This window comes from Palaemon carinicauda, chromosome 44 (genome assembly GCF_036898095.1).
Source record: "Palaemon carinicauda isolate YSFRI2023 chromosome 44, ASM3689809v2, whole genome shotgun sequence".
Lineage (NCBI taxonomy): Eukaryota > Metazoa > Arthropoda > Malacostraca > Decapoda > Palaemonidae > Palaemon > Palaemon carinicauda.
Window position 1 is genome coordinate 31,665,413 of NC_090768.1, and position 26,237 is coordinate 31,691,649.

A 26,237-nucleotide genomic window follows, 5' to 3' on the forward strand; every position below is an offset into this window, starting at 1 on the left:
CACATAAATTAATCTATTTAAAGAACTTTTGATAATACAGGGCAAAGCAAAATCATGACAACAGCTTAACTTAAAAGCAAAATAAAATAAAGCTTATTTAGCTGCCCCAAATTCCTTCCATACATTAAAGAAATTTGAACAAACATTTTATGAAATATGAAAGGAAACACAAGGCTTAATTTTCACAATGGATCACCTGTTCAGAAAAGGGGAAAACACGAAAAGGAACAGCATTACTCTTATCAAACTGTTTTATTGCCAATGGTCTCACTGAAGCACTTGTATTGTACATAATTAAGTCAAGTTTTTAACATTATATATTCTTGAAGAACTTTACCCTTTTAACATACCATTAATACCTTGAATTGATAAAAGGAACTGACATACTTAAATTTATTTCTTTGGAACAAAACTCTCTGTAAATGCTGTAGGTTCCTCTATTTTTTATATTACCCCCTTCTGTTTTAAATAAATTATTTCTATCATAACATGAACATTATATTAAAATAAAACTCAAGGCCTTATCTACACAATTTCCTATTGCAGAAAACAATTTTCTGGCAATTCTGAATTTTAGATTTATTGTGCTAGTTTCTTAATCTTTTCACAGCCTCTAAAGATACCTTTTAAATTTTCCAACTTCCTTAAGTTTGCCTGTGTTCTCAAGATTCTTTTACTTGACAAAATTTTTAACATTAATATAATGTATCGTGAGGCAATTATTTCTCATTAACATAGTGCAATTTCCTATTATTGTTCTAATTTTCTGCTATTTTGCAACAATCATTTTTATGCTTTACTGATAACTTAACATTTCATTTCTCATACTATCGTTAAGTAGTTTCATTAGGACAAGGAATCGAAATACTTTCTACTCTGATGGGGCTGACTAACAATTTGTAATTTTCTTTTATTTCATGCTGGTATACAGCTTTTCTTAAATGGTTTCACAATACCATAGCTATTTTTTTTGAGTTATTATAAAGTAGATATTAGCTCCAAAGCTAATCAAAAATATATACTACATGGTGTAACTTTAAACATACCCTCACCCATGGGAAGGAACAAGAAATGAAACCTACCTAACTTGACTACAGTTGCCCAAATGTTTTCAAGAGGTAAGTGTATATTTGTGCTTCTCTGAGAAATCTATTTCATACACATGACTGAAGTAACATATGTGTTAGTGCCAATAAGCTCTAATTCGGAATATACTGTACTTGCACCTCCTGCAAAAAAAAAAAAATTTTACTTATCGCAATATTACTATTTACTTAAATTTTTGTTGGACATCCTTTGAACAGGAAAGAAAAAAATAAGAAACTGAGTCTTACTATAAGGTACAACAATGACCTAATGCAAGACATTCTGCTATATGATGACAGAAACATAACATTTAACCCTTTGAGTGCCATTGGAAGTATTTTATGTCCAGTAATTATTACTGGAGTTATTTTCACTTATATTATTTACATATACAGTATGATCATGAAATATGTAACATCATATATCAATAGAAAGTAAATTGATTCAGCTGTATAATAAATTTTGTAGTTTTATTTTTTACAATTTTGTGCCGATTTAAATAGTCTAAAAAAAAAAAAAAAAAAATAGGCTCTCGTGCTAAATTATTTGTCGAGAGGTTGGAGCTCAAAGGGTTAAAAAAAATGGTTGGGAACATACTGTATGAAACTGATGGGCATATTACATACTTGTCATGAAATAACAAAAAAATTACTAGGGTTTTTTTCGTCAACAAAATTCTTCATACTGTCACATTTTGAATAACAAATTCTGATACTACATTAAAGTGTTGTGAATTAAACTATTTTTGCAATACAAATTATTTTGGGTAATTCATTGTTAATACATCTTGAGTGGTTTTTTATGCTGTTCTAACATAATCATTGCCCTTATCCCAAGAGAAGAAAACCTTTATCCTTACATTTTTGTTATAAATGCATCTTTTGTTATTAATTCTACACTGAGTAATTTTAAATTTGGCCATTAATTTCAAAAGCAAACCTTGTTTAGCTGAAGAGAGCAAAATGTTATAATCACTGGCCAATTGGCCTACAGCACACACAACTTACTTTCATCCCAGCATTGTTTTTTGTAAAAGCAAATATTGAATTGGAAGAACCTAAGGATTAGAATATTTCAACCTGGGAAAATTTGATTGACGTGCATTATTGAAAAATAAATATTTAATTTAACTTTTACTCTGTGGCATACTTAAGGTATAATCAATTGTACTAACAAAACACTAATGAACTACAGTACTTGCAAGAAAATTCATTTGTCTCATGCCATCATATCTTCTTATTTTAAAGAATGTAAATCTGCCATGTGAAAAATGTTTACTAATTAAATGAAATAAAAGAATTTTGAATGATAAAACGGACAGAAATAATATCAAATAACTTAAGAAAAATACTAAAGAATTCTAATTTGACAGCACAGTATCCTACTCAATGAGTGTGCAAATAAAAAAATCATAAATGAAAAATTCCTAGACATCGTATTAAAGGAAGTATTAATTTTCAACATATCTAAAATTGCTATCAAGACAATAACTTTTGAGTGCCCTTCCTCTAATATGTTCAAGTTATTATCAATAGTTTTAATCTTGGTGATACTCAAGGATTTCTATATTGGAGAACTCTTACTGCCTATGTGGTTTAATTTCTATAACTTTATACTAAGAACTAAATTGAATTACACTTGAGCATGTGACTAGAAAAAGCATTATCAAATGTTTTCATATCCATAAAAGTTCTACAGTACTATGCATTAGTATTGTTATAAATAGGCAAGTTTCAAGAGTAAAGAGTAGACCTATAAATTATTTTGCAATATCATTAGTTTTGACTAGAATATGATAGGAAAAATGAATTTTCATTGAAATAAAGCGGTGCAATATAACCTGGTTAAAAAAAAAAAAAAATCACTTATGACATGCACTTTGAAATTAAAATAATTGCTCTTGTGAACTGCATGTTATACTTAGAAAATTTTTCCTCATTAACCACTAGAGGTTTTCATCCTTAAATGATGGAATTATTGAATAAGAATTTCCCTCTAGAACTGCTGCGGGTTCCAGATTTTACTAAATATCCATAGCTAAACAAATTTTCTCATGACTCTAGGATTATGTTTCTTGCTACATATATATGTGAGAATATATATTTGTGCTAAATTATAGATGTCTCATTCTATGATTTTGGCCAATACAAAATATTGTGCATTGTGTAACAAATATACTCCCTCTATGTTGAGCATGCACAGGCATTTCTGTGAAAAATTCTTCGCAGTTTAGTACTGTTATTAAAACAATGATTTCCAGTCTTCAACAGGACCAATAAAAATGGAATATCCACAATTTATACAACCCCATTGCCAGATTGTCACTTTGTATTGCTGTATAGTAACAAAATGCTAACAAACTTTTAGTCTAGAATATTTTGAATTTTACAAGACTCAAAAATTTCACAAGGTTAGATATAGCCGATTTCAAGATATGGCAAGTCCTACTGAGGGAGCTCATACTTCTATGACTATGAACTATACAATAAGAACAATCAAGTTTCCATGACCATTCAAACCATGTCAAAAGTAAGAAATTAAATAAATGCATTACTTGAAATAATTCCTAAGTTGTCAATCAAAGTTTTCCAAGTTTGACAGGAATAACATAATCTTATAATTCCAATATCTTGTTTGAATAACTATGATGAACATCATCTATGAGCTTCTTAGATTGATGAAAAGTCTACTAAAATCATAAAAGTGAACAGCTCAGCTTTTGTCTGAGAAAAAAATGCATTAAATTTAGCAAAATGGACATCTTTATAAAAACAATAACACTGATCAAAAATTAGATGCCCGTTTACTCAAATACGTAGACCTCAATACTGTATCTAGGCTAATGACCAAACAATTCAAAATGATTCAGTGCTTACAATGAAATTGTTAAGTACTTTACCACATACAGTAAATATTTTGCTCCTTTCAACACATGACGACAATGGCAGACTCAAGTCATAGTCAACGAGAAAACACTGGGTTATGAAATACCTGAGGATCTGCAGAAAATAAAAGTGTCAGGTTAAGAAAATTTAGTTTGTAAAGAGAGCATAATGCACAAAGCTGTGCTTATGTAAGCTAACCAGACATATAATGGAGGCTCCAGAAAGATTGACAAAAATAGGTCTAGCTGCACAAGGGGGATGAAATGACTCATGACTTCTATGTTACTTCTACTGGATGTATTAGTGAGCAATAAAGGATTCTGCTGCTAGAATAGTTTTAAGTAATCTTTCCTTATTGTCCATTAGAATCTCTTAACAGTTAATCAAATAAAAGTTACTAATCTTGAAAAAACCTACATGTCAAAACATTCACAAAAATACAGTAGTCTAAAATCTGTTGCAAATCACAAATATGATTTTCATTACAAAAAAATATGATTAACTGTATTTTAGGCTACTTAACTGGAAGCTAATTTTACACTATTTGACAATCTATTTTTGATTTTTTCAGTATTAAAATATACAATGTTAACATTGAAACTCACTGTACTTCTGCAAATCATTCAAATTTTCTTGCTTATTTTTCTTTCTTTGATTCTTCAGACAATCTGTCCTCTGAATTTTCATTCTCTTCACAATCAATAAGGACTTCATCATCTGAATCCGTAGAATCCGTACCATCATCTTCATTCTCCTTGTCAACTTTCTCAAAATCTATGTTCTTTGTCATATCATCCAATAGCTTGTTCATTTCACTTTCTGTAGTAAGACTCTCATTTTCACTATTTAAGTTGTTTTCTTCTGTAGGAAAACCCTTATCCTGTAAAATAGGAATATGATTTATATTTTATATATACAACAATAAATATTAATACCCTTCTCCATTCCCATTTAAGTACTACTCTTGACTTAAAAATTAACAAACAAGATTCCATGATATTTAAATGTGATATAAAATGGAACTTTTATCTAATCTAAGGCAAACCAGGTACCTGTATCACTGATGAGAGCCAAAAAAGTCAAATAAATATTTTCTATTATGATACATCCCACTAGGTGACATTACTTATATTTACGAAGCACGCGCTTTCGAAGTTTAACAATAATTCTTTATATATCCACCCTTCTCTCTTGGAATCAACGAGCTTGAAGCATCAAGCACCTCTTGATAAACACTACACCCAGCTGGCCAGCTAGTCTACCAACCTCAGTTCTAACAATAATGAAGTTGACACAGATAAAACCATTTGAAGTGAGGAGGGAGGGACATTATGTGACCTTGAGTACCAAAATAATAGATTTCATAATAGAAATTGTGTTTATTTTCATGAATCTCAATTCTAGGTCACATTAATAATTACCACAATCACGTGGTGGTGGAAAAGTGGTTACAGGATACCAAATAATTAATCTTTGCCTACGGCACCTATAAAAAATTTAATGCCCTGTAATAAAAGGAATCATGAACGCAAAGTCTCCTCTGCTATCTTGCCCTTTAATCAATATTTTTTGCTTAATTGGAAGAATCTCATGGTGACCTTTAAACTTTAAACTACTAATCCTCTGAGCTCCATTGGACATAATCTATGTCCTCTTATAAATAAAATAAAAATCCCAACAATCCAAATGGACATGGGAATTTTCTGGGTATGAGTGAGTGTAATGGTGGTCGAGAGGTCTGATAATGGGAAGAAAAGAGACAGGCATGGGACAAGGGAGACAATGGGTTGGTCTCAGAGTATCTATGGTAGCCCATGTTTCAACAAGTGTCACTAACATTTAAGTTTATCTACTGTCTTACACGTATTCTAGTATCTCAGTTTATGAGCATATCGGCACATGAACATAAAAACTCGAACAGGTTTAGGAGCATTTGTACCGGTGTGCGTATATAAATTTCAATCCGTATGCACAGGTTTTGTGGACGACACGTACTACCGAGACTAGTGCGTGATGTGGAGAAAGCAGTCACACAGTACCCGTGCTATGATTTTTATGCCAATTTGTTTTGCCTTAACTTGTTACGCCCCATGGCTCAAACCATAACTCTTTCACTTTCTGAGCACCTTCTGGGAGTTAGATAGTGTTCTAAGTTACTCTAGGGTGACTGTTTCACTTTCCACTTAGCCTATATGTGTGGCGAGGCTGCACAGGTCTTGGGATCCTGTTCCGTGTGTCTACTCATTTTTACCCATTGGAACACCTTAACCCCTGTTCTGATGCTGACTAGTAGACACCCTTGTGTTGCCTTAACCATTATTACGCTTCTCTCTTATTCATTGGTAAGCTATGCCTGATTGTGAGGACTTGTCCTCAGTGCCCGCCCTATCATGGCAACCCCTTTGGAACACTATTGCTGTTCTAATGTTGCTTTTGAGCCTTCCTGTCATGCCGCCTCACCATTTTTTGAGTCTCCCATCACTACCCCCTTCTTCCCCTTTCCTTGTGCCTACTTGTGGGCTATCTTTCCTGGCCTAGGTAGGCGAGATTTTCTCCACCCTGGTTAAATCTCTCTGTTACCAGAAGACCACCCTTGAGTGTTTCCCTGCCCCCTTTCCCTTCCTAGTTAGGCCATAACCTGACTACTAGGAACTATGTTCCTCTTGTCTAGTCATCTAACCCTGGCTTTTGAGCTTTCCCTCACCCGCTAGGTAAGCTATGCTTGCCTACACAGTTCTCCTTATGATCTAACCCCTATCTAGGCATGGAGTTAGTACCCCTTGGGGTCTTCCTCTGCCGCCTTGGCAGTGCTTGTTCTATGTCTGCAGCCTCTCTTCTTGTGCTATATCCCTCTTGCTATGGAGTCTTGACTCCCTTGTCTGGTTAGCCTATCTAGGCAGAGGTGCCACTTTCTGTCTCTGCTTCCTGTCTCGTCAGCTTGAGTTCTAGTACTGGCTGTGTGTTGGCTATGGGTCATCCCCTGCAGCCTTAGACTAGTCATCTGCTCTTTCCTATCCCACATCTGAGGAACATTGTCCTCTAGATCTGGTCAATTGAATCCTGCCTGGTTGTCAGGACATCCTTTGAATTTATAATATTCAATGTCCTGGCCGCCTTGCACGGCTCTCATTACCTTACGGGCTACACCACCACTTTTCATAAGTTAATGATAATGATCAGGTTTTGGCAGGTTCACTTATTAACTACCTTTCATTCCTGTACTTCTCCTGAGTGTGGACCCTTCCCTATGGGATTGTTCACTCTCCCCCTTTCAACCTTACAATGCATCTGCCGCCTTGTTTCGACATGCCACAGGTATTGAGAGGTCAGTCTTTTATTGGCTACTAGAAATAGTTGCTGCCTTGGGGCAGCTGTTGTTGATCTAGGCAGTATGATGAGTGAAATTGCATTCTTAGGCTGTTCTAATAGACCTACTTTAGAAGTTTGGGTGTTCTGATGTGATCCTTTCCTCCATACTCCTACCACACCATCATTATGTTTTGCTTCATAAATCATTAAAGATTTCCGACTGGCTTGGCATGTATTCTAATTTTATTTTAGATTAAGCCATTCTTTAGGGGTAAGTTTATTTAGGTTAACGTGAGTTTAAGAAGATACAATCTTTAATGATTTGTACTCATTGCAATATCTTATCTTTACAGATCGCGGATGACAAGGAGTGTTCAATGGTCACCTGTACCAGGCGGGTCAGGTTTCCTTGTGGCTACAAGACCTGCCAGAAACATGCCGAGTCATGTTTCCAAGGGATCCATTGCAATATGGAACCTACCAACAGCCAGATTTGCACGGGTCTTCTTCAAACCGGCTTTCATGCCACCGACGTACTCTTGGACGTTTGAGATAGAAGTCGGAGGATGCTCCAACACTGGGTAAGAGGCTTCCATAAGAGCTCTCAACAAGGTGCCCCTTCCTTCTCTGGAACTGAAGGACCTCCTCTTTCCAAAGGCTGAGGTGACCTCTGTGTCTAGTCACCAATTACCAATGGTTCAACTACAGCTGGTACCAGCAGATCATGCAGGCGATGAAGTCCAGGACGCTCTGCATGTCATGGGCCTGGAAGCCGACAACATGTCGACTACTACTTCTGTGCTGTCAAAGAAGGAGAGGATCCATCTGACTATGGAAGCCTCACGAGAGTCATTGGATGTACATCAGGTGAGTACAGCTCGAAGTGCCTCTTTAGTTTATTCCCCCACCACTGCTGCTCAAGCCCCAGCTTCCACCTCTACTCCGGTTCCGATGTTAGACAAACCTTCGCTTCCTAATAATTTAGAACTAATGGCGTCCATGAAAGCTTTCATGGAGAACCAAACTGCCAAATATGAACGTTCTCCAGCGAGGATAGAAGCTTTACTAAAGGCACCTGTTTCTAAGGTTCCCCCGCTTCAAGCCTACCAGAATGCACAGTTAAGAACCCTTGGCGCTATGCTGAGAATATGGCCTTAACCGAAGGGTTCCTCCATATCGGGGATGGTTCGAGTTCCAAGCCACTTTCGGACTTGAAATTCTTTCCATCGATCAATAGAATCCTTACTGCTATGTTAGGCTCGACTTGGAAGCGTCCATTAAGGATGATACGATCCCTAAGGAAACAATCATTCTGGACCATAGTAACGATCAATTCCATTTGGTTACGGAATTAAAGATGGCTGAATTCACTAATACCCAACTTTCTGCCTTTGGCAGGAAACAGGCCACCTTTGTAGCCCCCAAGAGTTCTGTCTTCCCCTTTGTCTCTACAAGCTTAGAGGCCATGATGAAAGCAGTAGTGGAGAACAGGCCATTCCCAGTGCAGGAGGAATGTAAAACTGTCTCTCTAGCCCTTTCTTACTATTCGAACAACTGGGAGGATGTCCAATATACCTTCACTGTTGGAAAACTAGATAAGGACATCGGAGGCAAACAGTTTAATGAGAAACTGCCTAGAATTCCCAAATCCCTTTTAAAGGAAGAATTGGAAGCTAAAGAGAGAGGTACTGTACTACTGTTAACAACCAGAATAGTTGTTGATACCTCATTTAAAGTTTTATGGATGTACAGCAGCTTGCGATGATTTTTTCTCTTATGTAAAGCAAGTAAGGTTTGTATTTTGTGTAAGAACAGCTAAGTTTTAATTCTTTAAACTTGAGTTCTGCTCTAAATATGTAATTATCCATTGATACACCTCATGGATTCAATCTTAAGGATCAGTCTAGTGTTTGACATAAGATTATGGTTGCCAAATGAATTTCATCATAGTAAAGTACAGTATATCAAAACTAAAAAAAAATATGAATAAAGTTAAATGTCATACCTGTTGATCTGCACATTCGTCTTCTTCCTTAACATTTGGGCGTTCTCGTTTGAAAGAAGCAGCTCGAGCTGCTGGTGTTCGTCGCTGAGGAGAGTCTAGATTTCTAAAAGAGACGATGGAAAACAATGAAAAAGTAGTTTAGCAGAAGGTAATATTTTTTTTTTTTTCAAATGAAAAAAAAAGGAAAATTATAAAAATTCAGGATAAGGCAAATGAAAGAAAAATCACAAAAGTCTTATTTTTCCTATAGGTCTCAATTTAGCTGAAAGAGATAATGGAACAAATTAAATAAGTTACCTGAAGGAAACTCTTCTCTTTTTATGAGTCCAAATATATTTGTCAAGTCGAGTGAAACGATACTTGAATTTCATGCGTTCTTTGATCTTCTGAGGTATAAGTGAGAGGGTGGTTAATGTATTGCCCAAGAACAGGATGAAGAAAAAGATTGCAAGAGTAAATACCTGAAAAAAAATAAAAAAAAAATTTGGAAAATCACATATTTTAAAATAAAATTCTTTATTTTAATACTCAAGTTCAATGGCTATTGATCAGCAGTGTGAATAATTCAGTCACAATAAAATTAATAAAATAAGCAACAATTAAACTTGGTAAAGAAGTATTTACTACCCTATTTATCACTGATAGATGGGGGTGAGGATTTTTTTTTTATTGTAGAAAATGGGTTCCCCTTCCCACCACCATTTAGGCTCATTATTCATCTTTTATAGGTACAACACTTTAAGAAGCTGGAACCACTGTGAGTGTTGTTGTGGTTGGTGGGAACTTAATGAATTTCAGGTAATTATTGAAATAAGAAACTTGTTTCAATTATTGAAATAAGAAACTTTGTTTTAAAATTTTGGATTATTTCACTGAATCTTTCCTGGCATTCATTTGCTGAATACCACATTGCCATGGTTAGCGGGACAGGGTACACAGTATACTGTAATAACAATGCAGTAAATATATAAAAAAAATTGTAACTAGATCACTTTAACTTTCAAAGTAACCTGTAATACACACGTCTAGGTCTCCTTATTGTAATTTTTACAGTACAGTCTTATCACACGAATCATAGTGATAGCCTAAATGTGTTCCATATGATATTGATCTTTAATTAATCTGAGCCTACAAATTTTTGGTAAAGGTCTGGGGGACTGCCGATGATGACATTCCCTCTGGGGGAGAAAACTCAGGGGTTGTTTACACAAGCCATAACACTGGGGCGCAATGTCACAGGGTAAGGGAGAGGCATACTCGCCTGGCCCCACTCCGCGTCCACAAAAGGTGCCAAGGAAACAACCACTGACACTGAGGAAAGTTTGACAGATCCCAGATCCAGTAGCACAAGGGTCAGGGCTACAAACACATGGGAAGGGGCGAGGAGCACTGGCACTAAGTCAGGGACTGTGGTCACACCAGGAACAGAGGTACCACAACCATCAGTCTTTAAAAAGGACTTGCCTTTCTTTTTCACTGTCCAAGAGGCCTCGGCCCCCAACCCATGAAACTTTCCCAGATGGGTCGGAGGGGGAACCACACCAGACTTACAGACACCCAGGTTCCCTGACACCGGGGGCCCCACCATACCCTTTACACCATGAGCCATAGGATCACAACCCTGAGCAGAGGTTACCATGGGAGAAGGAGACTTGGCTACTACCTCCCTCAAAACAGTTATGGAGGGTCTACTTGAATGACCTAAGGAAGCTGAAGCCTTCCTCAAGTTAAACTCATCGTCAACAGTCGCCATAGTAAAGTCCAAAGATTCTTCAGCCTCTGCAAGGAAACAGCGAACACTCAGGGGCCCTAGCACACTGGCAAATCTTGAAAAGGAAGCCGATGTTGAAAAGCGCTCTTCTGGCTGCTGCGTCTTACTCAACAGGGACTGATCCAGGGTGTAAGCACATGGTCGTCAGCAGCACAATCCTCGAAGAGCCACCAGTGGTAGCAGCCTTCAACGGTATCTTCTTGGGCGTTGCCCGGTCCGACCTCAAGGAATATCTAGTGCGCTTCTTCTTCTTCAGAAATTAAATCTGCCACTGCAGCAGAAACCACAATCGACACTCAGCAAAAAAGATGGCTGCGAGGACATGTCCCCGACAAGAAGCACAGGAGTGCAGATCTATATCTCTCTGCCATGAAGCGGTTTCAGCATCCACTCTTCCCCAGGCAAACAAAAGTTTCCTGTTTCCATTTCATGTTATCAACAACCAAGCAAATTTTAAGAGCAACCACAGTTTGAAAGAGAGCTGCAAACAAATGCAAACAGTATAACGATCAAAGCATAAGGGGAGAGAGAACCGACTGTGAGGGAGGGAGGGGTTTTGCCCTACATCTGCTACAGTCGGATAACAACTTGTTATCTATTTCAACAACAGACACCAGCTCATGCTAAAGTAATCTCCATAATTACAGGACAAGGGTTTGTATTCCACGTAGGAACAAATTTTTCTACTGAATAGGAGTGAGAATCTTCCTTTTTTGAAAGGGTTTATATTAACTGGCTTGTCTAAAACCGGAGCTTTTCTGTATTTTACTTGACTGTTAAGACCTGTTCAGAGGAAAAAACAGTAAGGGCAAAACCAGGGATATGGGCTGAGGATTAAGCTCTTGAGCAAAGCTTGAAATCTCTTTTACCTTTGGTGCTTGTAAATGAGGTTGAAGAGATTACAAAATACTTTCAATATTTCCTACACTAAAGTCTAATAAGCTGCTTAATTCAGCCATAAGTTCCCCTTATAAAACATCAAAATCAAAATCTTCCACATTATGTATGCATAAACCACTAATCCGACCTAAGTTTACAAAGGTAACCTGAAGGGCACGAAAGTAACAGCAGATTGGGGAAGCCTAAAATCTGACCCCAAAATAACACTTTCCTTTACTTTTCAATTCACTTTCACTATTCTTTATTGCATAACCAATTACTTTTAGATAATAAATCATCATTCGTTTTGAAATAATATAGAACATGTGAATCCTTAGCAATCAACATATTGTACAGTATTTCAAATGTGGTCTAATATTGACAAAATTAGCTTACTGTATTTAAAATTCTCACACATTCTAGTTATAGCTATAATTCCTATGTAAGTGTAATAAAGATTGTAAACTATGAATGAAAAGGAAAATAAACTAGCTTGTAACCGGTGTATATCTGTGTATAACCGAGCACAGGTGAATGAGGAACCAAAATGGCAATAACAGATGAGGGAACCTATTATTTACAGTAGCAAACCATACCCCATCACATCTCTCGGTGAGAAACAGGGTAGTGCTTGCTTTTCTAAAAAGTTTTACCAAGGTTTTTAAAGAAGTTCTTTTTTAATGCTACCGAGCCATTCACACCATTCACACAGATAGTGAATAGCAAATGAACTTCAGGGAAGTTTTATTGAAATAATATGTTTAACTATTTAGTTTAGTAAAAAACATACAATTCTAATCAACATTTCCTCACAATTATGAAACTCTTAAGAGTGTTCTTATAGACCCTCATCTTTGAAAACAATCTATATAACCATAAAGAAACATTTCAGAATTAAAAGTTTAATACAATGTAACTAGAGTAAAAGTAAACCATTTTTCAATTGTATTACAATACAAACCACATAAACAGTATGCAATAATGTCATGAACTTACGTGCCATTCCGCATCATCAGTAAAGGACAAAAGGTAGAGAGTATATGCATTATATAATTCCCACATATATCCTATAAGAAGGAATGGAATAATGAAGCCAAGTCCACGCCACATCCAATAATTGAAGCCTTCGACTGTGATGTCCATGTTGTCACGTTCTCCAAGAGCTTTCAGACGATAAAGGCAGCCACGCTGATACATGAACAGTAAGTACTGTACAAAGCCTGAAAATTATAAGTTTATCCTATAATATTACACATGATAAAATCCTTATAGTAAAAAATTTATATAAAAACAAAGCCCGAACCACAAATGTTTTAGAAATATATTTGAAAGGTATGTTTTACGATTAAATCTTGGCTGCCATCGATCCCCTCACTTATCCGGGGGAAAAAAATTAATACTCTAAGGTATGATATGTAATCTTCACTTGAAATTTTCTGCACAATCCACTAGTCAGTGTGAAAATTCTATTGTTGTATTAGATCATAACCTGCTACTTTTCTATTGTTTCCAAAGATAAGATTACAGCTAATTCTCTTTAAGGAACCTTCTTAAACCAAGCAGTTGTCCTAGCCTGATGCAGTATTTGATTGAAATGAATAGAGGGTAATAAGTCACTAACAGTCATGAGTATAATTCTATACACAACCAAATGGACAACTAAATATTTAAGATACCCTAGATATGCATGCACGCAAACACACACATTCAACTCCTCCCAGCCAATACCCCTTTTCTAACTACAGTATGGCAGTTTAGGCAATTTGTGGGAGATTGTGGTTTCAGAGTGTACAGCCTCTCACCATCAACTTGGTATGACTATTTACTCTCCCCCTACCAGAAGGAGGATGGGGAGAGACCAAGTAGTCATACGTTTGGCAATGCTGTTCAGCATGACAGGAAACAAACACAGTCAGGGCTCTTTTTACGTGAGTTCTCCCTTTGTGATTTCACTTACACGTGACACAGAGAACTGCAATACCTATTAAATAAAAAATCCCATTCACAATAAAACTCTCACGGTGCGATGATTTCAAATAGCCCGCGCTCCTTGATACTAGGTGTGCTTCGCGCTACTTATCTCTTTCCAACAAGCTCGGCCCAGCTCTCGCTGTACACTGTATATCCATTTACTGTGGTAAAAGATTACAGCTATATTTGAAATAAACTGGATTTTGATTTGTGAGAGATAGAGAGTGTGAGTGTGTGTGTGTTTTACAAGGAGTTACAAGGATTTTGGATGTCTCAAAGACTTTAGTCCATCAGCGTAGACTCCATTTGCTCCTTGGTAGAGCAATTAAGTTTAAGCATTTAGAGATTCTTATGATCTTTAACTTATTCTTGAACTTGTTTACTGTGCTACTGTTTACTACATCCGCTGGAAGTCTATTCCACGTATTTGCTATTTTGCATGTAAAGAAATTGCCACATTGAGTGGAGGTGTGTCTTTTCAATTCCAGTTTGTATCAGTTACCTCTGGACTGATTTGTGCTAAGCGTGAATAGACTTGTGATCTAAATTTGTTATTCCTATAAGAACTTTGGATGCCTTTATTAACTGTCCCCTTATTGGTTGAGTTTGTACTGTATATCAATAAAGTTCAAACATTCCATCCTCCATCTATATCCAAATTACCTTAGTGTTGGAACTAGTTTGGTAGCCCTAGCTTGTACTGCTTCCAGTCCATCACTATCCTTCTGAATACTTGGAGCTCAGAATTGGACTCCGTATTCTAGATGGGGTCTTACTAGTGATATGTACAGCTTTATTACAGTGTCTTTGTTTCTGTATCTGAATTGTCTCTTTATGTAGCCTATTAGTTTCTGTGCTTTCTTTTCAGCTTTTATCCTCTGTTAGGTGAACTTCAAATCCTTGCTGCTGATAAAACCGAGACTTCCTCTTGGTCCACACTTTCTATTTTAATTACCCAGCAATCAGTAATCTGACTGTGGGTTTCTATAACCTATGTGCTTGACTTTATTTCCCACAGTTGAAAGGAATTTGCCATTTTCTGGACCATTCTCCAAGCTTAACTACATCCTCTCAAGGTTTCTAAGTTTTCCAAGTTTGCCGTATTTATGCCTAATTTAGTATCATCGGCAAATTTGGCTATTCTACTAGTTAATCCTTACTCTATTTTATTAATGTAGATCAGAACTAGCAATGGGCTAAGGACCAATTCTTGAGGTACTCCGCTTGTAACTACTGCCCACTCTCAAGCTTCTACATTGATTACAACTCTCTGTTTTCCATTTCTTAGCATATAAATTCATTCAACTGGCTCGTCAATGATGCCTAGTGCTCTAATTTTGACCATTATTTTTATTTTGAGGAACTTTGCCAAAAGCCTTTTGAAAACCTAGGTATAAGATGTCTATTACCCTGCTTTTGTCATAAATGCAAAACATATATTCCAAAAAATTTTCAAATATGATCTCTTTTGTTTACAACCATGTTTGCTGTCTATCAGAAGATTGTTTTTCTCTATATGTTCTACTATTGAATCTACTATGATTGATTAAACAAAATTTCAAGGCACTCAAGTTAGAAATACATGTCTGAATTTACAATGTTCTTCTTTTGGTCCCTTCTCATATATTAGAAGAACATTGCCTAGTTACCATCCTTGTGGTGCCTTTCTTTCGTTGGCTGTCTTTCAGAACACTTTGTTAAAGTGTGGAGTTATCTCTTCTTCTAGTTCTACAATCTCTCTTTGATGAATATCATTTGGACCTGGTGCCTTGGACTTACGGATTCCTTTTATTTTCTTGTTGACATCATCCATTGTAAAGGTGATTCTATGTAATGGTTCTGACCCTTCATATTTCATAGCTGGATCGGGGAGGTTTGTTCATTCTTCCCTAGTGATTAGTTGTGAAATATGCATTCATCAGTTTGCCTTTCTCCAACTTTCTCCAAATCATTCGTTATATGATTACCCTCCAAGTCTCTTAATGAGCTAATGTTTTTTTATTGTTTTTCTATTGTTTATTTATGGAAAAAATTCTTTTGGATTTTCTTTACTAGCTGAAGCCACTCTTTTCTCTTCATTGATATTGGTCTTTATAACTAGTTCATCTACTTTTTGGCTTAACTTCTTGTGCTCGGAAATTTCATGAACTGAAGTCTGTGGACCCTTTGATTTATGTTTGCAGTCTACTTCATACTGCATTGGCTATTTCTCTGTTGAATCACTTAGGCTGTGGAGTTCCATTTGGTAAAATTTTTCTATGCGGTATACACTTGGACCTTTTTTCTTTACATATTTCTACAAAGGAGTCCCATTGTGTATTTATGTTCCCTGACATTTTCATTCATTAACTTCTATAAAGAGACGCACAACTACTGTATTTCTACCAATACAATACTTGTAAAAAGTCTTACTAAAATAATTCAATCTAATTATCTACTTATTCAAATACTGTATGATAAAAAATGTTACATTCATTTTCACTAACTTCCATTTACTAGCTCTAGAAGATAACAAAACAAATACATAACAGTACACAAGTCATAAAGAAATTAGTGTTTTCTCAATACTTATTGTTAATCACTAATGTAATTTTCTTATTCCAATATTTAACTGCTACTCATCAAAATTATTTACATATTCACCAAGTTTCCTTCTTTGTATTTCTTGTTTATTCTAAAGATTCTTCCAACCTCTCACTGTTTTCTCAAGAGCTGCTGCAGACTGGGGGCCATTTTATTAATAAATGTAAGTGATGGAGATGTACCCTTTCACTAGTACAGTATCCCCAACCAGATGAATTAGATCCTCCTTTTTCAGGGATCATTTGAAGGTCTTCATACTTAAATAACCCCTAACGCTTGAAAATAGTATAATATACATGATAACTCACTGATATACATGTTGAACAGCATAAACTGCTTTCGAAAGGCGTAATACGTTTCACCATTGGGCCAAATCAAAAGAATTCCAGATAATATAGTTGATATGAAATGATGTGCACGCCACCAGCCTTTGATTCTTGATCCATTAACCTGAAAAATAATTTGAAATGATAATCCAGATTTAATACATTTGCATTATACATCAGATAGCAATCCTACTTCCAGCTTCCTTTGATGCACTTCTTATATTTTACAGATGTTAAGACTAAACTATCTGCAAGGATCTGAGCTGTTGTACAGTAGTAAATTTCAACTACTAAAACTTTTTGAGCAATTCAATATTTCTAATGCTACTTTGGATTTCCCCAACAAAAACTATCACACTTTAAACGGAGATATTCATTGAAGATATGGTACATTCATTCTTTCTCTAGACTAAGCTAGATTCGGACACTTGTAGCTTTTAATTTCTTCATATTTATAAAACTTGAATGTTTTCTCATGAGTATCTAATTAATGTTCAATAGCAAAAATTATAAATTTAAAGATAATTCATATTTTTTCCAACTATGCAAACCAGAGTTCTTTACATAATGGTAGAGATAACAGCAAAGCTGGAGATTACGACAGTTAAAATTTCTATTATGAGGTACAAGCAGGTAGCCGAGAGGGGGGATGCCCCGCCCCTCTGCTTGCTCAACGAGTACTCACTTTGATTGCAACTGGCAGATGGCAAGATAGTATGAGTAAAGGACTCGGGCTTATTTAGGAAAAATATGAATTCTCTAAATTCGTCATTTATTCCAGTACAAATACAAACCTTCATCCTTTACACAGGAGACTCATCCTTACGAGGGAGAGAGTTCCTGTTCCAACTGGCTAGAAAACTAATCCCAGGATTCCTAAACTCAGACCTTGTGGGTAGTGCGATATCAGGTTCCAAACACTAAAATTAATTATTCGTATAGAAATAATAGATAGGAAAAATACACATAACTTTTAAAAAATTGAGAATTTGTCTATTTTTAATAATTTATTTTTGTTATATGCTTACTCTATCCACGAAGTAGCCAGAAGAATCGTCTTTGATGCTGACACCAAAGTTTATCTGAGAACTTTGTGGAGCTCCATAGTGTAAATCTATTAAGATTAGACCTCCCTCTATGAGCTCGGATGATGCTTCACCAAACTCATCTAATTTACAAACTAGGGCAAAGACCTTCGGAAAAGTCAATCCTGTTTCAGGGTTATCCATCTCTTCAGGCAATGGACCCTAGTCGGGAATGGAAGAATCTTGAGGGTCTTTTGAATTCCTCCTCCCAACGTAGGACAACTCTGCTCAGAAGCAAGGAATCTCAACTGATTTTATATGACTAAATGGTGTCTTAATACTGACCCTGGTCGGTAGTTGTCTGATCTAGTGGCAGAAGCGCTACTCGTCTCCCAGACGGAGTCACTCTCTGCAGATTTTGATTTTTGATCTTCCTCCTTCAAGGATGACGTTCGTCGTGTCGAACGATATTTGGTCTTCTCTCTGTCGGCAGTTGACTTTTTGAATCTGGAATTCAATACAGAGAGACCGGGGAGACAGCCTGAGGAGCGGAATTTCTCTCTTCGAGGACTTTTTTGGTCTCATTGCTTCTGATCCTGAAGCTTCGAGGGAAGAGATTCTTCCCTTGCATTTGGCAGAACAAGGAGTCTGCCAAAGTCTAGGTACCTTTGGAACTGGATCATTTCTCTGAAGGGATCTAGCACCATGGGACTGATATTCCTTAATGGGCGAACGATGTTGTTGTTGTCTCTTGTGGTCTTTATTGATAATCTTGAATCTGAGATCCCAGTGTTCTCCCTACAGTCCTTGGTTCACAGAGTGTGATGAAGGAGATCTTCTATGTGCTCGTTGCTGAGAGGACTCACAAAGCTTGAGACCTGATCAGGGAGAGCGAAAATGCAGCGAACATAAGAGCAAGATCGAGATGATCGTGCTAGTTGAGAAGCCAACCGAGATAGCAGTAAGCCACTCCGGAATGGATTAATTTTGTGTTGTGAGGCATTACTGTAACATTCATTAGACTATGATGACATTAAATTTTACCATTTTACACAATGGAGAAAAGATAGACAAAAAAATACTCATAAATTTATGCAACAAGTTGTAGCTGAAGCTGGGAAAACAAACAATGCTCAACCTGTTTGGTATTGGAAGAAAGTTATGTTGAAAACAAAAAGAAAAATTAGTTCAAAGTGTATTTGGTTTAAGAAAAGGCACAAAAAAAAAAAATTAGCGGAAGTCTTCTTCTACTAGTTCCTTCTACTGTCAATGGAGTGCATGCTTCCAAATTTTCAACCAGTAATTCTCTACGAATTCTAGATAAGATTTAATGAATACAGTCCGGCTGCTTGTTAATGACGGACTATAAAGGTAGTGTGCTCTTGGTTCAGTTGAGTAATGCCATCACAGGAAGAGAACAGGAAGTAGCAGTTGCCAATCTGGTTAAAATTTGGGTGGGTCTTTGGGATCCAAGGGTTGATAAATTATCCTAAGGCAAGGTTTATCAATACAAACTTTTCCAACAAATACACTAGAATAAGTCTAAATTGTATGCTTTATCAACTTGATGAAATCTGAATCAATAGAATAAAAATTTACATAAAAGTGACATGGAAATGATCATGAAAAAAAAAAAAATAGTGCAGCCAGAAATATCCAAAATATAGATAGTACCCAACCTAACAGGCTGGGTGAAGCTGCTGCAATCAGCTACTGAAATTTTTTTTGTGTTAAAAGACTTACAGAATTAATGAAAAAATCATACAATTTTTGCCCCAATAGTATAGTAAATGTAAAATGATATTTTAATTATAAAATAAAATTTTGAATATACTTACCCGGTGAATATATAGCTGCAACTCTGTTGCTCAACAGACAAAAAACTGAACAAAAAAACTCGCTAGCGATCGCCATACAGGTTGCGGGTGTGCTCACCAGCGCCAACTGTCGGCCAGATACCAAACTCTATGTAAACAAAGACTCAATTTTCTCCTCATCCCACTGCGTCTCTATTGGGGAGGAAGGGAGGGTCGTTTAATTTATATTCACCGGGTAAGTATATTCAAAAATTTATTTTATAATTAAAATATCATTTTTAAATATTTAACTTAGCTGGTGAATATATAGCTGATTCACACCCAGGGTGGTGGGTAGAGACCAGTTAAATATGTTTACATCTTATGAGCTAAGAGTTTTTATTTCATTTTAGAAGTTATCAAAATAACAAAAACAAAATAAATAGGTACCTGGTAAGGAAGTCGACTTAGACGATTACTCTGCCTTATAAGTACGTCTTCCTTACGGAGCCTCGTGATCCTCTTAGGATGCTGACAGACCCCTAGGAGCTGAAGTATCAAGGGCTGCAACCCATACAACAGGACCTCCTCAAACCCCTAATCTGGGCGCTCTCAAGAAATGACTTTGACCACCCGCCAAATCAACCAGGATGCGAAAGGCTTCTTAGCCTTCCGGACAACCCATAAAAAACAACATTTCAAGAGACAGATTAAAAGGATATGGAATTAGGGAATTGTAGTGGTTGAGCCCTCACCCACTACTGCACTCGCTGCTACGAATGGTCCCAGTGTGTAGCAGTTCTCGTAAAGAGACTGGACATCTTTCAAGTAAAATGACGCGATCACTGACTTGCTTCTCCAATAGGTTGCGTCCATTATACTTTGCAGAGATATATTTTGCTTAAAGGCCACAGAAGTTGTTACAGCTCTAACTTCGTGCGTCTTCACCTTAAGCAAAGTTCGGTCTTCCTCACTCAGATGTGAATGAGCTTCTCGTATTAACAATCTGATAAAGTCTGACCAAGCATTCTTTGACATAGGCAAGGATGGTTTCTTAACTGAACACCATAAAGCTTCAGATTGGCCTCGTAAAGGTTTAGAACGCTTTAAATAGAACTTAAGAGCTCTAACAGGGCATAAGACTCTTTCTAGTTCATTGCCTACGATCTCCGATAAGCTGGGAATATCGAAAGATTTAGGCCAAGGCCGAGAAGGCAGCTCATTTTTGGCTAGAAAACCAAGTTGCAGCGAACAAGTGGCTTTTTCTGACGAAAATCCGATGTTCTTGCTGAAGGCATGAATCTCACTGACTCTTTTAGCCGAGGCTAAGCATACCAGGAAAAGAGTCTTAAGAGTGAGATCTTTCAGGGAGGCTGATTGTAACGGCTCCAACCTGTCTGACATGAGGAATCTTAGTACCACGTCTAAATTCCATCCAGGGGTAGCCAAACGACGCTCCTTGGTGGTCTCAAAAGACTTAAGGAGGTCTTGCAGATCTTTATGTTGGAAAGATCTAAGCCTCTATGCCGGAAGAACGATGCCAACATGCTTCTGTAGCCCTTAATAGTGGGAGCTGAAAGGGATCGTCCTTTTCTCAGGTATAAGAGAAAATCAGCTATTTGAGCTACAGAGGTACTGGTCGAGGATACAGAAACTGACTTGCACCAGTCTCGGAAGACTTCCCACTTCGATTGGTAGACTCTAATGGAAGACGCTCTCCTTGCTCTAGCAATCGCACTGGCTGCCTCCTTCGAAAAGCCTCTAGCTCTCGAGAGTCTTTCGATAGTCTGAAGGCAGTCAGACGAAGAGCGTGGAGGCTTTGGAGTACCTTCTTTACGTGTGGCTGACGTAGAAGGTCTACCCTTAGAGGGAGACTTCTGGGAACGTCTACTAACCATCGAAGTATCTCGGTGAACCATTCTCTCGCGGGCCAGAGGGAAGCAACTAACGTCAACCTTGTCCCTTCGTGAGAGGCGAACTTCTGCAGTACCTTGTTGACAATCTTGAACGGTGGGAATGCGTAGAGATCCAGATGTGACCAATCTAGGAGGAAAGCATCTATATGTATTGCTGCTGGGTCCGGGACTGGAGAGCAATAGATTGGAAGCCTCTTGGTCAGCGAGGTTGCAAAGAGATCTATGGATGGTGTACCCCAAGTGGCCCAAAGTCTCTTGCACACATCCTTGTGGAGGGTCCATTCGGTTGGAATTACTTGACCTTTCCGACTGAGACAATCTGCTATGACGTTCAAGTCGCCTTGGATGAACCTCGTTACTAGGGAGATGTCTTGACCTTTTGACCAGATGAGCAGGTCCCTTGCGATCTCGTACAACGTCAGTGAGTGGGAGCCTCCTTGTTTGGAGATGTACGCCAAGGCCGTGGTGTTGTCCGAGTTTACTTCCACCACTTTGCCTCGAAGGAGAAACTCGAAGCTTTTCAAGGCCAGATGAACTGCCAACAGCTCCTTGCAGTTGATATGCATGCTCCTCTGACTCGAGTTCCACAGACCTGAGCATTCCCGACCGTCCAGTGACGCGCCCCAGCCCAAGTCCGATGCGTCCGAGAAGAGAATGTGGTGGGGAGTCTGAACAGCCAGGGGAAGACCCTCTCTTAGGTTGATATTGTCCTTCCACCAAGTCAGACAAGACTTTATCTTTCCGGAAATCAGGATCGAGACCGCTTCTAGCGTCTTGTCCTTTTTCCAGTGAAAAGCCAGATGGAATTGAAGAGGACGGAGGTGTAGTCTTCCTAGTGATACAAACTGTTCCAGGGATGACAGCGTCCCCACCAGACTCATCCACAGCCTGACTGAGCAGCGTTCCTTCTTCAGCATCTTCTGGATGGATAGCAGGGCTTGATCTATTCTGGGGGCTGATCGTCTTGTTGTTCAGCAACGTCCTCATCAGATAGTTCCTCATCCGAAAACTGATGAGGAAACGGCAACGGAGTGGGTAACGTCTGGCTCGCTGAGTCCGGTCGCACTGGTGCATGCGTGACGGAGCCGGACGCAACGTCATGGAATTGCTGCACAGTCTGTGAACTGTCAACAACCATGGGTGCGCGAGGAAGCACAGCGTCCACCCGAGACTGTCTAGACCGTCTGGGTTGTGCAGTCAACACCATACCGGGTTGCTGAGGTTGACGCACCGCGTCAAAACAAGTCACCTCTGATGGTTGTTGAACGTCCTGAACGTCAACAACCACCTCCGAGCGTCGCTTAACGTCAACGTGCGGCTGGCAACCCACACTGGGTCGCATCGGTGGAGGAACCACCTCAACTGGTAGACGCGAGAAGGTTACCTCAGCGTCAACAGGACGCACAACCGACCGGTTGGAAGGTTGTTGGCCAGAAGGTTCAGCAGCAACCTTCTCCGCATTAAAGTCCTCTATCAAGGACGCAAGCTTGGACTGCATGCCTAGCAGCAAAGCCCATTTAGGGTCTACGGGAGCAGGTGCGGCAACAGACGGGGTTAGCGACTGAGGCGGTACCGCTTTCCATCCCTAAAAGCCTTGTTTATGCATGACATAATTGTACAGCAAAACTTCAAAGGCTCGAAAACAGCTGTGAAGTTGACCTGTAAAAAACTTGGAGCGTCTCCTGGCCAGTCGCCAGGGAGAGTCTACGAGATTTTAGAAGTCTATCTGGGCAGAGGCAGGAACTCCCAAGCCGAGAACTTCTCTCGTGTCATATCAGACTCTCGCTCTAAAAACCAGTTTAAAAGAAGGGAAAGCAAAGGCTGTATCCCCCAAACTCCTCCTGGTGATAAACCAGTCGCCTAGCCGAAGTAAAGCTCTCTAGGAGAGCGAGAGAGCACTAGCTTATAAACAACGGCTTCGAAGTAGCTAGGCCTAGTGTAAGCTTTGACGTTTAGGCGAACGAGGAGCAGCAGTTACAAAAAGATCCGGACAAAGATCCTTAAAAATCAGCATGATTTAATTAAAGTCCATAGAGGGCTAAGCAGCTTTAGGCTCCTCTCCGTCTGACAGAGTCCTCAAGGGAATATCAGTAGGAGGGGGAACAGCAACTTCCTCATCTAAAGGAACCTTGTCCGAAAAAAGCTGAGTCTCAAGCAAGGGAGAGACCTACCGTGGTGGCAATACTTTACAAGCAGAGTCCACACACACTGGTGCATTAGTAGCGGACCAGGACGCAACGTCATGTAACTGCTTGACAGTCTGTGAACTGTCAACAACTGAACTGTCAACAACAACAGGTGCGTGAGGACGCACAGCGTCCACTCGAGACTGCTTTGACTGTCTAGACTGAGCAGTCAAAACAACTCTAGAATGCGGAGGTTGACGCACAGCGTCAAAACAAGTCAACTCCGATTGTTAGCGAACGTCCTGAACGTCAACAGGAGCATCAGCAAGTGGCCTAACGTCCAAATGTGGCTGAAAATCCACACGAGACCGCATCGAGTGTGGTTCTAAACAACCTGACTGACGTGACTTAGCTACGCCAACGTCAACAGGATGCGCAAAGGAACGTTAGGTTGGCTGAAAGCCAGGATATCGATGAGATAAACGGCTAGACTCAACGGACTAATCGGCAGAATAGTCTTCCATAAGGGAGGCAAGCATATTCTGCATGACTTGCCGTACAACCCATTAAGGATCCACGGAAATGGTTGCGGTAAGAGACGAGGGTAACGTCTGTGACCGCAACACTTTGCCAACAAAAAAGACTCTCGGAGTCTGTGTTACGCTTTTGTTAGGCGGCGAGCAGTTATCCGATGACTGCATAGGGTCAGAGCTGTCCTAATGGTTGCAACCAGGACGCTGGACCTGTCCTGAAAGGACTGACTTTCGCTTAAGGGTCTCGAAACCTTGTTACAGGTTTCTTATGCGAAAAGCCTTCGGATGACGAGGAGAAAAACGTCTCTCTCGCCTTATGGTAGGGGAGATCTTGGTAAGATACACCCGATACCATAGAGGGAAACGTCTGTTCGCTGATCAAGGCCTCTCGAACCCATAAGTCGTATGACATTACTTCTCCCCTGGGCTTGGGAGCTTGCAAGAGGTCCCGGACTAGGTGAACGACAGGCACGAACAGACGAACCCTCGGACGCAACACTGTAACACTTTGCGCAATATCACTTTATCACTACGATTTTCTGTTTTGCACTTATTACACTGAAATCAAACCTTTTACTGATTTCTACCTGAAGCACGCAATTCTACCCTCATCAAAAGGTAGTAAATGCGAAATCAGGCGTATAATGCAAGAATATTAATACCAGCAAAAAAACAGTAAACATCTTTTAAGATAAAAAAAAAAATTCAGTGGTTGGGGAAGAGAATAAACACTAGTTCATTCAAAACTATGTTTTCAATCTCTCACCGTACATTGCCTGGGGACGAGAATAAAACTAAAAACGTTTTATCCTTTCTCCCCGTACAGAGACTAGGGACGAGAGTAACTCGAGAACAACGTTACCCGCTTGAACGGAACGTTTTCTCTCCTCTCTCTCCCTCCGTCTCTATATCTCTTTCTCTTTCTCTCTTGATTTCGCACCTAAGAGAAGAGCCCAATTACGTTTCGTCAAAAAAACATGTTATTTGACCAAAGGAAAAAACTGAAAGGTTTTTCAATTAAAAAGTTCCTTTAAAATAGAATTTAAAACATTTAAGCATTGAAAGAATGAACAAAACGTCAGAATCGATTTACTCTTTCTGCAAAGTGAAACCGTGATACACTCTCTCTCTATCGTAACGATAGAGCGCAAACTGCGTAGCATAAATAAACTAAACGTTAGTTCATCTTTGAAAACAGTACGAAGACTATTCAAAGAAATTCTTTCATAAAATATTTCATTTAAAAAGTTTTAAATCCTTAGCTCTTTAAAAGCTATATACGATTTAAAGGGCTCAACGTTGATTAACTTCGGTTTCCAAGTTAGGACCGCCTACTCTCAGGAAAGGTCGCATATAAACAAAACATTAAAATTTATTTTTTATGTTTATTATAAATGGAAAGTTAATCGAAGAGGAAAATCTATAATTAATTTATAACGTGATAAGATAATTACTAAAAGCCTAAACACACTTCCGTCTAAGGGAAGGGTCGGCCATTTAAAAGTCAAAGAAAGTCCATACTCTCTTTGTCACCAAAAATTAAATCTATCCAAAACGAGTTCAAGATTTAAGATGAAGATAAAACACCTGCACTGCGAAAGCTCAAACCAGAATATAGTACTTCACCAAAGATGATGGGAAAAACTCCAGGTTTCAACAGCGAGTAAAGTACGTCTTGTCGACACGTCGACAGAGAAAATCGAGTCTTTGTTTACATAGAGTTTGGTATCTGGCCGACAGTTGGCGCTGGTGAGCACACCCGCAACCTGTATGGCGATCGCTAGCGAGTTTTTTTGTACAGTTTTTTGTCTGTCGAGCAACAGAGTTGCAGCTATATATTCACCGGCTAAGTTAAATATTTAAAAATCGAGGTTTGTACGATTCAGAACAAGAATACAGTTATTATGGGTCTCCAAGAAGTAAACTAAGTAATTACTTACCTTAAGTATGCTCTCCCTGATTGTCAATGTACAGTAGTACCAGACCAAAAGAAACATGTGAACAAGGTCAACAGTCCTGGAATATA

At 38.5% G+C, this 26,237-nt stretch overlaps 1 protein-coding gene across 2 annotated transcripts in view; it reads right to left on the reverse strand.

The window, feature by feature from the left end:
• Positions 1-237: 237 nt before the first annotated feature.
• The window catches only part of LOC137634302 (transmembrane protein 120 homolog), a 59,366-nt gene continuing 33,366 nt past the window's right edge, over positions 238-26,237 (reverse strand). Inside the window, exons 5-11 of one of the 2 annotated variants that reach the window (XM_068366654.1) lie at positions 26,152-26,227; positions 16,798-16,939; positions 12,932-13,155; positions 9,583-9,746; positions 9,286-9,388; positions 4,577-4,851; positions 238-4,085 (exon numbers count right to left, since the gene is read on the reverse strand). In XM_068366654.1, coding sequence (XP_068222755.1) covers positions 4,609-4,851; positions 9,286-9,388; positions 9,583-9,746; positions 12,932-13,155; positions 16,798-16,939; positions 26,152-26,227 — 952 coding nt within the window. In that variant the 3' untranslated portion in view covers positions 238-4,085; positions 4,577-4,608. Of the gene's footprint in view, positions 4,852-9,285; positions 9,389-9,582; positions 9,747-12,931; positions 13,156-16,797; positions 16,940-26,151; positions 26,228-26,237 lie in introns of both variants that reach the window. The other variant, XM_068366653.1, reaches the window with a different exon arrangement.